General features: G+C 45.6%; 1 protein-coding gene across 6 annotated transcripts in view; it reads right to left on the bottom strand.

Annotated features, from left to right (window-relative positions):
* Positions 1-13,430, bottom strand: part of ALOX5 (arachidonate 5-lipoxygenase) — a 44,456-nt gene extending 31,026 nt beyond the window's left edge. For all 6 annotated transcript variants that reach the window (XR_008823879.1, XR_008823880.1, XR_008823881.1 and 3 more), the window contains exons 1-4: positions 13,214-13,430; positions 5,074-5,272; positions 3,184-3,265; positions 1,510-1,632 (exon numbers count right to left, since the gene is read on the bottom strand). Coding sequence is in view for 3 of the 6 variants with exons in the window: in XM_056351598.1 (XP_056207573.1) it covers positions 1,510-1,632; positions 3,184-3,265; positions 5,074-5,272; positions 13,214-13,363 (554 nt within the window). In the remaining 3 variants the exon portion in view is untranslated. The remainder of the gene's footprint in view (positions 1-1,509; positions 1,633-3,183; positions 3,266-5,073; positions 5,273-13,213) is intronic.
* Between the last annotated feature and the right edge of the window lie 1,579 nt (positions 13,431-15,009).

The raw sequence follows: 15,009 nt of genomic DNA, 5'->3' as shown, positions 1-15,009 counted from the left end.
CTCTGTTTAAAATGTTTGAGGACCCCTGAACTAACCCTTTGTGTGACTCCACAGCCACTTCTCCAGTGTAACAACTAGTATTGCATTAAAAAAGTACAAAAGCAAGCACTCCATGGCCTGTTCCATCATTCTCCTAACATCCTTGTCTGCATGAGACAAAGCTAGAGACCCCTGGTCTTCAAAGCTATTCAGCCACCTTTATTCCAAATATCTCTGAAAGATCTAGCTCCACCTGACCATATGTGCCACAGAAACACACCCATCACCTTGTTCACACCTGCTGGAGGTTTATTCTGCTAAAAAAACCCAAAAGGATAAAAAGATTTGTTGATCTTACAAAGTATCATTCCATTGTGAAAAATAGATCCTGGAGTGGGGGAGAGAGGAGGGAGGGAGAAATCTACAGCAGAGCTAATACAGCCAGCAAAAACAGGTGCTGTTTGAAGCTTCCAGTTTTCCAAATTAGAAAACAACCAGATGGATTCTCTCAGAACAAGCCATGGGATTCGACTCCGTGGTGGTAGGGAAATTCAGCTGCATAAATGTAACACCAAGAATGGTCCGACATGTAAGGTTTCAGTCACGGTCAGCTCCCCAGATGGACTCAGATAAGCAAGTATTCACATTTATTAGAAGGTGCAAGTTTCTCAGGATGGCTGTTAAACTGCCTAGTTCTTATCAACTTATGCTGACGTAATCTCTGTCTGATCACCCAACGCGGGGGGGGGGTGGGGGGGAACACCTTCCCAAAATATGAAGAGACCAGCATATTAACGGAATGACAGATGTAGAAATTGTGGGTGATTTTGGACCGGTCTTGTCTCATCTCAGACTATCCCACCATCTGCTAGTATGGACTTACAGGACAGAGAGGTCCTATTTGCCTCATTAACCCCGTACTATTTCAAAGAGCTCTGCAGGATTGATTATTCAGGCTCATCCAATGGCCAGGATTCCATTTTTTTAAATGACATCACACATGCAAATGGATGGACAGTGACTTTGTTTCCCCAGGAAGATTACATTCAGATGTGGTTAACTGATGAGCTGCTCAGAACAGCTTTTCTTCAATAGGGTCTCCAGGGTGTGTTGGTAGCATCTTCCTTTGGTGTGTGACTGAAAGGCTTCATTATCACAGACAGCCAGGGGAGAGAAGTATCTCCAGAGGGCAACTCAGAATTAACTCAAAAGTCTAAGGTATGAGGTGCCAATAGCTCTTCCTACGTTTTTCACCAGTGCCTCCTCCACCCATCTACAGCCAAAACAGTGTCTAATGAGAATGTGGAGGCTCAGCCAGTTCCCAGGGTGAAAAGCTTAAAATATTGAACTTATTTATTTATTTTAAATTTCAATGAAATCCCTTAGATTCTTTCCTACTTTGATTAGCTCCAGATCCAGCTGGGAGAAAAGAATCCCATTTTGGATTTCAATGAAATCTAAAAGGTGATAAGAGTCTTACCCTTGCCCAAAAGAGATTTACAAACCTCCTAAAGTTCCACAAACACTTACGCTTTAGAATAGTTCAGAATGAAGTCAATTCCCTTCTCATTGTCAAACTGGATGTCACGAGGCAGATCACTGTGGGAATGGGCATCAATGCTCAGGGGAAAGCCTGGGTGCCACTCCTTCCAACTGAGAAAACAAGAGAGGTTGGATTAACCATATAACCTTATCAGCACAGGAGCTGTATCATTCCTTCACCTACACTGCTTCTCTGACTCACCTCTATAAAGTAAGTTTGTGGCAGACTCATCTGGGCCAAAAATAGTGACTTATACCACATCAATACCTGCCAGTACCCTACAGAATCCTGAGGTTCTGAAGTACAATGAAGGGTGCCTACTTGGCCACCTACTTTCACAAAACTTGAAGTAACTTAGTATCTGTGGTATTTCCATACTCTTGTCAAGTTTGGTTGAAATTGGCAGTAGCTTCAAATGTATTGGGAGGGGAGGGGATGGACAGACAGAAGGTGCCCAATGCACATCATTCTTGGGGCTACATTTTTTGCAGAACTGAGATACAGCAGCTAAAAGTACTCAGACGTGTATTTAAGTTCCTCCAAAAGGCAACTCCCTGAGAGATGCAAATAGTCTTGATTCAGCTCTTCAGAAGAGCTTTACCCCCTAACAGTCATGGCACACATTCTCTGCCATGCATGTTCTGACACCATGTCCCATCTTTACTTCAAAACAAAAGGTGATGCGTAAAGAGTACTATTTCAATGCTATTTCCAAATTGCCTGCCACACAGAGATTGCATTGTGTGTTATCAGTTATGCATCTGAATTGTAAATAGCTGTTTCCCTGGAATTACAAATGGTTTTGCCTTCCTTTTTGCATAAGTAAATAAAATTTTGTGCCACACCTCTTTTTAAACTATAACTTCCTCTGCTCTACTTCCCATAATTTGTAAGCAAGATCCTTTCTTAGTGAAATGATATCAACAACTCATACACCAAGCCTCAAGCCATCAATTCTGAATGTACCCTCTGTCCTTCCGATCCTTACTCTCATGATAACGAGATACAAGGGAAAGAAATTTATGTTATTTTAACAGAGTATGTCTCTAGCAAAAGGAAATGTCTAATGCCTTCTGGAACTACCCAGTGATAAAAGACAGCATTTTCCCATTGTGACCTTGATTAGGAAAAAATGCCTATGACAGTATAAAAGTGGGTATCACAACTGTGTTCTGATAACACATTCCAGTCCACTCAGATAGGGCCAGATCTTCCACTGCACACTGGTTCAGGAAAAAACTAGCTTGCTGCAGCAGCCAAAATGCTCTGGTAAGAGCTGAGATGTTCAAATCATGTTCCAAAACTGGAATAGTGCTCATAAAAGGCAAATTAAATCTGCCTTCAAATCTTCCTTGAAAGCACAACTGCATGCCAGAGGGCCCACACAGAGACGGTACCACTGGATTCCCACTTAAACCTTCCAGATGGGCTTATCTGGGATTCAACTATCTCATAATGCCACTTGCACCAGGATGATCGTAATTTCACTTACAGTGAATTCCATCTAAGTAAGGAACATATATGGCCAACAGGGTTACTTAAGCTTTCTCTTATTCAGAAGTCCAGAAATCAGAGCAATATGATAAGCTGAACATACTCTGTCAACCTCTGACCCGATGAGAGCAGGCTCTGGACCTTCTAGGGAACTATGGGAAACTCACCGGTACATTTTTTGACGGCTCTCGAGCTCTTTGCGTCTGTGCTGCTTGAGAATATGAGTCTTGTCATCCCGTGAGAGCTTTGCTGGGAAACAGGGAAAAGAGACAGGGTTATGAGGTTCCTCTACCTACCACTGCCCAGGTCTTCAGAAAGAAAGCAAAGTTTCCAAATCTTTAAACTTCTGATCTATACCTTCACAAAGTTTTGCTGGGAAAGGCTTAGACAGTCCAATTTAGTACCTTGAATAGAAGCACAGGTCCCTAGAGAATCTGGAAGGAAAGAAACTCCTACCTTGTTGCCTCCAAGGGTTAATTAGCTCAGGCTAGGAGCTCTCTCAACTGTATATAAAACCTGGGTTCCTAGTGTAGACACTTGCTGTACATATCCAGTGTTAAATGGTCTAAATATGGTCATGGTAATTAATTTTACATTTCAGTATCTAAGGGAATTTTCATCAATAAGAGAAATCACAACATTGTTCCAGCTAATCTCTCTGCTAAAAAGACATCTACAGGAAGCACTTCCTATCCTCTCTCCTTGAGTTGTGCTTCTCCCCTGGCAGCTTGGGGCAATAATCATATCTTCTTAACATAAGAACAGAAAGAAAAAAACCAGAGAGGCTTCATTTCCAGGCAGCTTGCTCTTCTGACCACACATGTATTCACTATACCATTAAATAACACAGAGACTTCCTTAGTGATCAGAGAAGGGGCAAGGTCCGTGACTCACTTTACATACACAAATGGGAAGGCAGATAAAGCCAGCAGGAGCTTCATGGAAATAGCTGTTTGGAGGTGGAAATGTCAGAGGTAGTAGAATGATAACATGATGGCTATACGAGTTTCCATCTGGTTGTGTTGAAGTTACCGATAAGGCTTCACTTGCTTTTGCTTTACCTCACCATACTCCGAAAGCCATGCAAAGCTGCTTTCCATGGAGTGTTACAGTTGTTATAAATCAAGTTATGAACAATGGTCCATCTGGAGACCAAATATAAACTGACACATAGTTCTGATTATATGACAAAAGGCTTCAAATGCAGAATTCCTCAGCCAGGAGTATCCAAAAACTTAGTGGGAAGATAAACACTTATTTCCTACCACCTCATACCTTGTTTCAGCTGTGTCAGGCACTCGTGCTGCAGACCACCACAGCAGCCAGCCTACCCTAGGAAGCACAGAGGGGAACCAGCACACATCACCGACACACATCTGCCTCAACCCTGACCGCAGGAAGCAGGTAGTCAGAGACAGCTAAAACACAAGTCCAACAGGCCACTCTCAGAAGAGCACAGAAGTGCTGCAGCACTTTTCTCAGTTGGCCACCACAGCTTGGTGGTGACCATACCCATCTCACCCTGCTTTCTGGACTTGCCAGGACGCAGAGAGGAGGGGTGAAAAGTGAAGCTGCTGTTTCAAGTCAGTCCTTGCACCCGCTGAGCAGCCTGCCTTGGGATTTTATTTCACTCTCAAGAAAACAAAACCATTTACAGGCAATTGATCATGGGCCACATAGGGGCTCAGTATGAAACAAAGATGGGACAGTAATTCAAATTAGATCAAAAGGGTTTTCAGCAATGGAGATGTGGAGCAGACAAAAATCTGGCATTAGGGTCAGCCTTCAAATTCAAGACTGGTGTAACAAGCCAGTGTAAGGACTTTTCCCTGCATGTGCTTCCCAAAATATCCAAATGAACGGCCAGCACCCAGCCCAACAAACTGCTCAGAAACAGTCCCAGTCATCAGGGAAAGCCCATTCCCCAGGATGCAGAAGGGGGCTGGCAGTGGGTCTCCATGGGAGAAAGAAGATTGGGAGGTACATGGGGAAAGGGGAAGGAGAAGCGAAAGAATTCTGGATGTTCTGCAGGAAATCAGGTTTCTTATGGCTCTCACCTCTTCCATCTCGAAGGACAATCTCTTTCTCATCTGTAATCCAACGGTAACATGGGAACTCCAAATAGTCACCCATTGGCGTTTTTACAGTGATATACTTAAGGTACCAGTCATCCTGGTACCAATATTTTCGTTTCTCAATTTTTATTAGCTGAATTTCTCCAAGGTCTTCTTCCACAGTCACATCATAGGAGTCAACCTACAGAGCAGAATACAGTCAATGACCCACCGCATGTGCGGGAAGCACAACCAGCACTACACAAGCATACCTGATATGGCATGGGTACAACAGAACTTGCCAGCTTCTTGTGGGTGAGAAAAGGAAGACCTATTATTGGACTGCAACGCAACAAAAAAGATGAATAAAAGAACAAACAAGAACATGTAAAACGCTCCAGAAACAGAGAAACATTTTAGTATGCAACCTAAAATTCTGTTACTCCTTGAAACGTTTGCAAGTCCAAGAAAAACATGCAGACCATGAAACCATTTATAGTTCTCCCAGCAACAGCTGAAAGAGGTATTGCTAGGGCACATCTGTCCATGCAGCTGGAATGGAAAGATGATCGTGTGATTAACACATTGGACTCAGAATCTAAACACCTGTGTGTATTAGCCAGATGTGCTTCAGAATAAGGATAGCATTCAGATCACCTACATCCCCTTTGTCTTGTACTTCTTGTGGCTGGTCTTCAGTTCTCCATTTTTAAAATTAGGACAATTGTGCATTTTACATTTGTACAGCTCAGATTTGGACAGGGATATACTTTATGTTTGTAAAGCTCAGATGTACAAAGCAATTTAAGTAGCTAACTGAAAGCAAGGTTCACAAGAATCCCATCTGGCTCTGGAGGCCCTTCGTTCTTTCACAGGAAACAAGCCAGCATATGGAGACATGGTTTAGTTCCTTCCTCAGTTTGGAGTTAACTCAAAGGCCTGACTCCTGCTACGTGGAGGGACCTCAGCGCAGACCTGCACAGTAGCTGCTCTGTTTAGTCCTTTCCCATACTAAGGGTCTGGTCGCAGGGTCTTTGCACTGAGCTGGTACTGAAGGCTAGGGACTATGCACATCTGCTCCTGCAGGAGTGCCCTCACTGGTGGCCTAAAGGGACAGGGCCCCTGAGACCCTGAGGTATTGGCCATGACACGATCCGGGTGAGGAGCAGACCATTCCTGGAGCTGCCCCTACACCAGGCTGCAGCTCTGAACCTGGCCAGGCTGAGGCAGTGACTGGGCACCATGCTCTCCCTTGCTTGATGACTGCTCCGGCAGGGCTACAAGAGAAGTAGCAATGAACATTTTCTTCTTCTGTTTAAAACACAATGGCTTCGACTACCAAGCTCAGCATTTCTTCCATATGGTAAGCCTGTTCTCAGCCCACATATACAATATGGCATCTCAGGGCTTCACCATCAGATGGCTTGAAATGGACGTGGAGCCACCTGGCCCACCAGGATGAGTGCACCTGTGAGCACACATACAGACCTTAGCTGCTACACGCTCCAGCTACTGAAGGCCACAAAGAACTAGTCACCTAGACACAACAAGATGACTTTGGTCACTGGTTCACTCCGTAAATCGCCTCTCCCACAACACCGCTCTCAGCGCCGCAGCTACACGGCCAGGCCTGGGAGGAGGATGGCCGTGGACATGGTGCTCCCCTCAGCCCCTCTCGCCCATGCTAAGCACCCCCCATGCCGCACAACGGCTGTGATGAAAGCTGACTTAAGTGCCTTGCCAAGTTGCCTAGCAGGTGTAGGACAGTGGGCACTCGTCCCCGTACGTGGGTACTTCGGTCCCCTCATGGGGGTAACTTCTCGGGGGTACATGCAGTTCCTTACCACCTGCGGGGGCAGCGCCCAGCAAACGACAGTTCTGGTGGCCCTTGCACTATTAGGCAATACCAGCATAGCAAGAAATAAGTAATTATTTCAAACATGGCTGTAAGACACCTTGTGGTGCTAAGTGAGTCAGCAGAACAGGAACTGACTCTCACTTTCCAAGAGCAGAAGCAGCCCAGGGCAAACAGGAGCAGCCGAGTGCTCATCGCGACAAAGCTGAATGGGCTATGGCAACCACGGAAGCAGCAGCCAAAGCCTACTCTGCTCAGATGATCCTGCTAAGCTTCTTGTGGTTACAAGTAGGGACTTAACTCTTTCGTGTTTTTTCTCAACACAGTCAAAAGTTTTAGAAACCAACCAGGTGCTGATATCAAAAGGAAGAGGTACTGCACTGACACGCTGCAGTGCCTGTAAAAGACTCACCAGCCTATGTGAGCTTTGTCATTTGGCTCCTGACCTAGACACCACACTCTGCTTGTTCTTTTTAGAAGCACTTTCTTAGCCTACCCCAGACATTTGACCTATGCCCATTGTTACTGTCTTAGTGGCTAAAGAAAGGCTAATTCACATAAAGACCAAAACTGAAAAGTGAAGAAAGATTAAATTCCAGGCAGGAGAAAGGAAAAAAACAACCCACCACTTAAGTGTCTTCAGATGGCACTTAATATCTCAACTGTTACAAAAGAAAGATTCATGGCAACTTGCACCCCCATTACTGGAAGAACACACCTAAGAAGGATCCCTTGGCATCCCTTCTCTCCCATTTTACCCCAAGTTTCCCACATTATTGATGCAAAATATGCTTTTCTACGAGCTATCCATGAATCACCAGCTGCAATGATCGTTTTGGGATGAAGACACCTGTCTGTCCACCAACACTTGGGATGACTGACCTCAGTTCTCTTATAACCCATTACGTAAAAATACCAGCTTTCGTAAACTTCGTCACATCTAATTGACTCATAGGAGCCAGAGAAAAATAAAAAGCCCTATAGGCTTTGAAGTCCATCCTACAGACAATGAAACATTGTCCTTGCCTGTCTTTCCCCAAAGATGTTATTCAATCAACTCTGAAACCATCAGGCCATGACTGCTATACTGCAACTCATATGAGGCTAACAAGGATACTGGAATTTCTTCTAATATGTAGTCTAATTTAATTTTAGGCTCAAATACCTAAAATGGGCATGGACGGTGCTTATTTTGATTTGCTGAGACTTAACAGACTAGTCTTAGTCTGAGCTGTATTCTCCTCATGCCTATTAAAGCAAAAGCCATTGAACTGTTTTTAAAAAGGAAGCCCGTCATGTCTTAAATAAAAATTTGCAATGTTTATGTCAATAGCACACCCATACACACCAGGTGGTAATAAACTGCTTCACAAATAGCACGGTAGTCCTCGACAAGCTTGGGATGACAGCATCTGTCTGCTAGGATGTGAGCTGGGAGATGAAAATCACAGAGCTGAGATTTCTACCAACATGTTAGAATGATGCTTGTCACTTTTCCTTGCATCTCCATAGCAGGAAAGAAATAGTTCTTTCTGTAGATCCAAGAATTATACTAATTTTAAACATTTTTTGAAAGTTTTATGTTGCTGATTCTTCAACATCACCACCACCTCCTCCCCCAACTATCCCAGAACAGCTAAAAGGATAATGTGTAAAGGTAAATTAATTCCCTTGGTGATTCATGATTTTGAACAAGCTGTGGGGATTGAAAAACATTCAATGGCTTTTCTCAGAAATCACAATTATAGCGCCTTGAGCCACAGCTGCGACAGTCAGTGGCTGCAGAACATACCCCTGTGCTCCTTGCTCAGAGAATGGAGATTCTTCCTTCCCACAATGCTGGTTTCAAACACCACCCTCATCTTTGCCTATCACCCCACATCCAATATTCTCAGCTTCATTCTTGTCAGTTGGCATAAATAATTCTGGATGATGGCTACAAAATGCAGATAACATTCTCAGATGTTTTCCCATTCTTAAATCTTTCCAGAAATAGACAGCACTTGAACAATTTCTATTTCATATCCATTTCCTTTCAATTCCTGGTTTTCTCAATAAAAAGTGTCAATAAACTCTTTACCAGACTTAGGTTTCGCACTGAGTCAGTACTTCTGCAATTTTGTACATCTCTTTCCAGGACCAGATGGCACTTTGCGGAAGAGTCCCTCGTCACAGGCTGTCATACCATGCATCTCAAACTCAGCCACTTCCTGCTTGTGCATCTTTTAATACAATTATGACACAAAATGTATTATTTCAATTTTACCATGATCCTGATGCATTTGGCAGTCAGGAGCTGGAAGTAGCCACCATGCAGAGACACAGTCCAAACGAATCCACAAACATATCTGAATTATTACCCATTTGTGTTCATCACTACAAAGGAAATTTAAACATGTAATGACTAATGCAATAACCTACAGAGACAAATGATAAACTGCATCTGGATCATATTTGCTTTGTATTCAGCTACTTGGGATTTTTATGCTCCATCTTCTCACCCACTTCCAGGTCATGTACAGAGGAAGAATAAGGTGACCCAAGACACTGCCTGGATAGGGGAAATGCACTGCATTATTTTTAGCTCAAGTCCTCATGCAAACCCCATTGCTGTCAAGTGATTAGTATGGCACAGAAAGTCTGAAATTAGTCTTACCACGTCCTTTTTGCCTAAGATACCTTACTATCCTTTTTAAAATCCATATCCTTTAAAGGTTCAGCTAACAATTTCATTTTTAGTAAATCCTCATTTACACATATGTATTTCTATAGTTCTCATAATGTCACACCTATGCACATACACATCTGTATACATAAAAGATTTAAATTAAAGAGCAATATGAATCAGATCCAAACAGCTGATAGAAATGTCACATTGACAGCCAGTCTTTGGAAGAAACTCATTCCTCTGGTAACAACCTCTTTGCTAATATTACAAAAGCCCTAAAATAGTTGCACGTCACTGTTGATATAACGCAAAAAGGACATTCAATTAGCCTAAATGTTTCTGAAGGTTTTAAATCTTTTTATGACCATCACAGTGCCAATTTTAATGGCACTTCTGAAGTGAAGGTTCCCTCCTGATGTCTCACCCAGCTTTCACTGCCTCCAAGCCAGCGACACAATGGGCTCACCCGAGATGAAAATTTCGCTAATGCAGTAAAGGTGTGACAGGTTACAAATATGGTACAGAGTCCAGGTCAGAACTGACAGTTGGCTGCTCAACGTTTCTAAGGCGTTTGTGGTACAAGGTCTCCTGGTAAACACATGGCATCCCTGCTGACTGCACACTGAGCCAGAGATGCTACGACTTCTTACACAGTCTGAGTTCAGAGTGAAACAACAGAATTAACGAAGACTATTGGACTGTCCAAACTCCTGTAGCATCCTGTTCAAGCAATTTAATCTCACACAAAACCTAAAATCTTTCTTTCTGAGGAGAGACTCCTACCAACTAGCCTAATGTTGCAAAAAGGACAACACAGAGAACCCCTCTTTCTATAAGCACAAAGCTCTAAGTGGAAAGAACTGTATTTCCCTTCTGGAAATACTTGTGAATACATTTCTTTCAACAAAAGCAAAAAGCAGGTGACAGGGTAACAGGAAGAAAACAGAGAACTGAGTGACACCCTAATCCTTGCTTTGAAAACACTTGGCACCAAGAGGAACTTACTCAAAAGACAATGAGTGAAGAAAAGCAGCTATGGCTTTCTACATAGCCTGTGTCCAATGCTTTGAGTAAGTCAGACAAAACCTACAACTAAGCTACCATTGTGCAAATCCCTTCAGTTTTTTCCAAGTCCCTTTCCCTCAATCCACATTTGGCATGCAAATCTCCTCCTCAGAACTGGCCCACGCCTTCTTCATCATATCTAGTAATATGCACAATTTGCATTAATTCAAATTAAGACATTACCAGGATACTGAACCTGGCCCAATATTTAGAAAAGAAATTGGATAGTAGACAAAGCTTTACAAGGTAATACTGTAAAATTCTGGTCATCCACTAAAACAGTGCCTTTTTTTGCAAATGTGTTCACAATTGAATTGTTTTGCAGAAAAAGAAAATTATAGCGATGCTATTGAAAGAAACACTAAAGGCAGAGCTGTGAAACCAGTTGCTACATTTTACAAATCAACCAACCTGAAAGTCTTTTGGCTTGCTTCAGTTTTATTTTTTTTGGTTCCGATTTGGTATTTTTCTTTTCTTTCCTTTTTACTTTGTACAACACATTAGTAAGACCCTCAGTGTTTTGGGCACAATGTTACCTGAACAGGTGCCTGGAGAAACATGCTGCCCTCCAGAAGAAAACATCCTCAACAACAGAACTTAGCACATTGTACTGCAGGTGTGTCACGAGCCATACACTTTATGGAACAATGTTATTCTCTAAATACATGCTGAAAAAACTGACTGCATATTTGTAATATCAATCACATAGCAATAACAGAAATCATGAATTTGGATAGGAGAATTCTGGATTTAGTCAAGAGCCTTGGCACTTGGAAACAAGTTTGACAAAAAGCAGAGACAGTCCCTGCCTCAGAAGGCTTAGTTAGCCAACAACACGTTTTATATAAAATGCTAGGACCCAGGTGAATATTTTCAAATGTGCCTAAAAGCTACCTTCCCGAGGAGATATAGGTACTCCTTTTAGGTGCACACATCCTCTGCTGTAGTGCTACTAACATCCACAAACCTCTGTTCATTGCTACCTCACCCAGAGGGGTCCAGCATTCACAGGCACCTCTGCTCCAGCTGAACCTGGTCCCACAGCAGAGCAAGGGTTGCTGCTGAGCTTATACTTAATGCTCACACCACGGCATTTTCTCCCTCTGACAGAATCCAACCCAATCCAATGAGATGTTCAGAATACTACCAGGCTCTCCATCACAGTAATCTCTAGAAGACATTCACACACTCTTTTTGTAGCCCAGGGACAAGAGCAAACTGTCTGGTGGCTGGAGATCCTAGTGCTTATCTCCTCAGCTGGCAGGGCTCAGCTGTCCTGGGAAAGCACCCTAACCCTGAGGCTGCTGGACAGTCTGAGGTCTTCTTCATCCTCTCTCGTTAATGCTGTTAAGCTTTGCTTAAGATGTGTAACTGTTCCCTGAGGAGTGAGAAAATGACTAGATGTCCATTTGGGAGATTCAGCTAGCAAGGTTCTAAGCTAATGAATGTTAATTATCGAAGCAAGTAATCCCAACAGCAGCAGCTGTTAAGTCCCCACACCTGAATCTGCTAGAGCATCTCCTCAGAACATCGACTATAAATATCTGTGGACCATGTCTACACATGCCATCAGCACTTACTCAAAATACTGACTTCTGTTAACCACATCTGCGATGTCTAATGCAGAAGAGACCAGATACCTAAGCTATGAATTAAAAAGCACACCTAAGGGCAAAGCAGCACCATGACAGTGAAGTCTCACCTGTATATGCAGCAGTAGGTCTCATTTCCAAAGTGACTTACAAACACGCGGTTAAAACTTTCAAAGTTGCTTAAATCTCATCAGACCTTTTGGAAACAGTGAGTTAGGTTCCCAGATAAAATACACATTTTGGGAGGGGGGGAAAGAATTACCCGAGTCTATTATTTCCACAGTAGACAACAAGCAAATACATAAATAAAACAAATAAACCACTGCTCAGAGTATAAGCGATTACAGATGGATAGCCTTGGTACTGTGAGCAGATCACGGAGAGGACAGGGCACAACACGCAGCAGAAATCAAGGTTAGAACGAACAGCACAGCTGACAGCCCGGTCCCAGCTTCATTCCCACACCTGCACGGCCGTGCCGTTTTCCAGTTCTCATTGAAGCTGCCCTACACGTTTCCCTCGGCAGACACAGCGATTCCCACTGGAAGTTCTCACCTCTGTGTTTAATTCCTTGGAGATACCAGGGCTCTGACTACTATACCGACCCCAAACATCACAGGAGGCAGACAAATATTTTTAGTATTTGTGAGTAAAGGACGAAGGAAGCTGAAAGCCCACTGTAAGCCGAAGGGCCCCGTCCTCCCCCACGGCGGCGGGGCCGCTGCCAGGGCTAACCCCCGGGCAGGGGCGCCCGTGACGGCCGGCCGGGGTGGCAGCGGCCCCTCGGTCCCGTCCCGTGCGGCAGGCGGGGCAGCAGCGGCAGCCCGGGCAGCAGCGGCAGCCCAAGCGGGGCGCGGGGAGGCGGCGTCCTGCGGCTCCGGCCCCGGGCACCGCCAAGGGAGACGCGCGGCGGCTCGGAGGCGGCGAACGGGGCCCCGGGGCCGCCGCCGGGGCCGCACTCACCGCGCCGCGCTCGAAGTCGTTGTAGAAGGGTTTGTCCAGGAGGTGCCTCTCGCTGCAGCCCGCCGTGCCCTCCAGGCTCAGGTACACGTAGTCGTCCGTGCCCGCGAACCACTGGCTGCCCGTGGCCACCGTGACGGTGTAGGACGGCATGGCCCCACCGCCGCGACTCGGCTCTGCACGGCCCCGCCGACCCGACCGGCCGCTGCTGCGCCGCGATCCCGCCCCGGCCCCGGCCCCGACCCTCCCGGCACCGCCTCCTCCGCCACCGCGGCTCGGCCACCGCCCGCCCCTTCCCCAGCGCCCGGCACGGCCCGCACAGCGCCCCCCGCACCCTGCGCCGCGCCCCCGCCCGCAGCCTGCACGCCGCCCTCGCCTCGCACCTGCCCTCCCTTAGCACCAGCTCCGCGCCAGCACGCTTCACACGAGCTGCCGCACAGCACTTGTCTCTGGGCGTCTTTCCACGGTTGCACACTCCGACACAGCCCCCGGAGCTCTCGGCACACGGCGCGGGGCTCTGCGGGGCAGTCCTGCTTCTGCCAGGCAGCGGGCACAGCTCGCGGCACCTCACCGCATGTATCCTTACAGGATCTCATCCACACAGCCTCAAAACGCTCTGCGTTCTGCAACCTCACCTCATCACCCCAGTTTGCAAGCACACACTCTCTTCCATGCCCACACCTTACGCATGTACTACACTGATTCAACACACTACCACGATCTACCCCCATATGTACACTGCACGTATCCCATTCTCTTCATCATCCAACGTTACTCACTCTGCACCAACACCATAGCGCACCCTCATTATACACACCGGATCTGCAAAACTATATACCGCTCACCCTTTTCTCAGGTCTAGACCCCCAAGTGCACAAAAGCTGGAATGCTTTATTCCCTGCATTCCCCTAAGTTTCTCAAACACTCTGTTGTCTGCACAACCGTGTGCAACACTAACTGCCAGCATATGTACTTACACAACCAACTCCCCATTTCCACAAAGCGCTCTAAAAACCCCACAATTTCACAGTCCCCACCCTGAGCGCACCAAACGCCTGCTATCATTAAGATGCTATCATTAAGACAACAGAAGAGCAGTCTGTGCTTCTTCCAGAGTCCAGCCTACCCCAGAAAAAATAACTCCATAGCAGCGACACTGCACACTTGGGCACCAAAGCCACTCATGCTCTTCTCTCGCATTTTCACCAGGCAATCAAATACCACATGCTGCCACTCTTGATACCTCACTGATAACCTTCCTTCATGCTGCTGCCAACAGCAGCTGCATGATACCGTGCTGAAAAAAGCCAGGCTGGGGCTTTTGCAGATCCCGGTGTCCTTCCACCATTGCTCTGTGATCAGACAGAGCTCCTCATTTCCTTGCTGTTGGGCAGCTCTCCTAGCTGGTCTCTGGGCTCTTGGGAATTCCTAGTGTTACAGATATGCAGAGCAAGCTAAATTAAATCCATCTCAAAAGTGCTTTACTTGTGGTACACTTGCACCGCAGGTGCTGTGCTGGCGCAGTTAGCGTACAGCAGTAACTAATCTAATCATACTTTGGTAGAACTTTCAGTCTGAGGCACTCTCCTGCCCACAGGTGGGGCTGGGTAGGCATTATCAGCCACCAACCTTCAAATGCAGATGAAGAGAGCAATTAAAGTCAACAGCTGGAGGTTATTGCTGGCTCTGTCCTCTTCTATTCTGGCAAGCCCAGCTGCAAAGTGCCTTGTGCCTCAGTCCGGCATGGCTGCTGCATCTTGGGCTGTTGGGTGACACTGCAAGATGTGCTTACAGATTCT

Source organism: Falco biarmicus, chromosome 9, assembly GCF_023638135.1.
Source record: "Falco biarmicus isolate bFalBia1 chromosome 9, bFalBia1.pri, whole genome shotgun sequence".
Lineage (NCBI taxonomy): Eukaryota > Metazoa > Chordata > Aves > Falconiformes > Falconidae > Falco > Falco biarmicus.
Note: the sequence above shows the minus strand (reverse complement) of the source record. Positions and strands in the feature narration are given on the sequence as shown.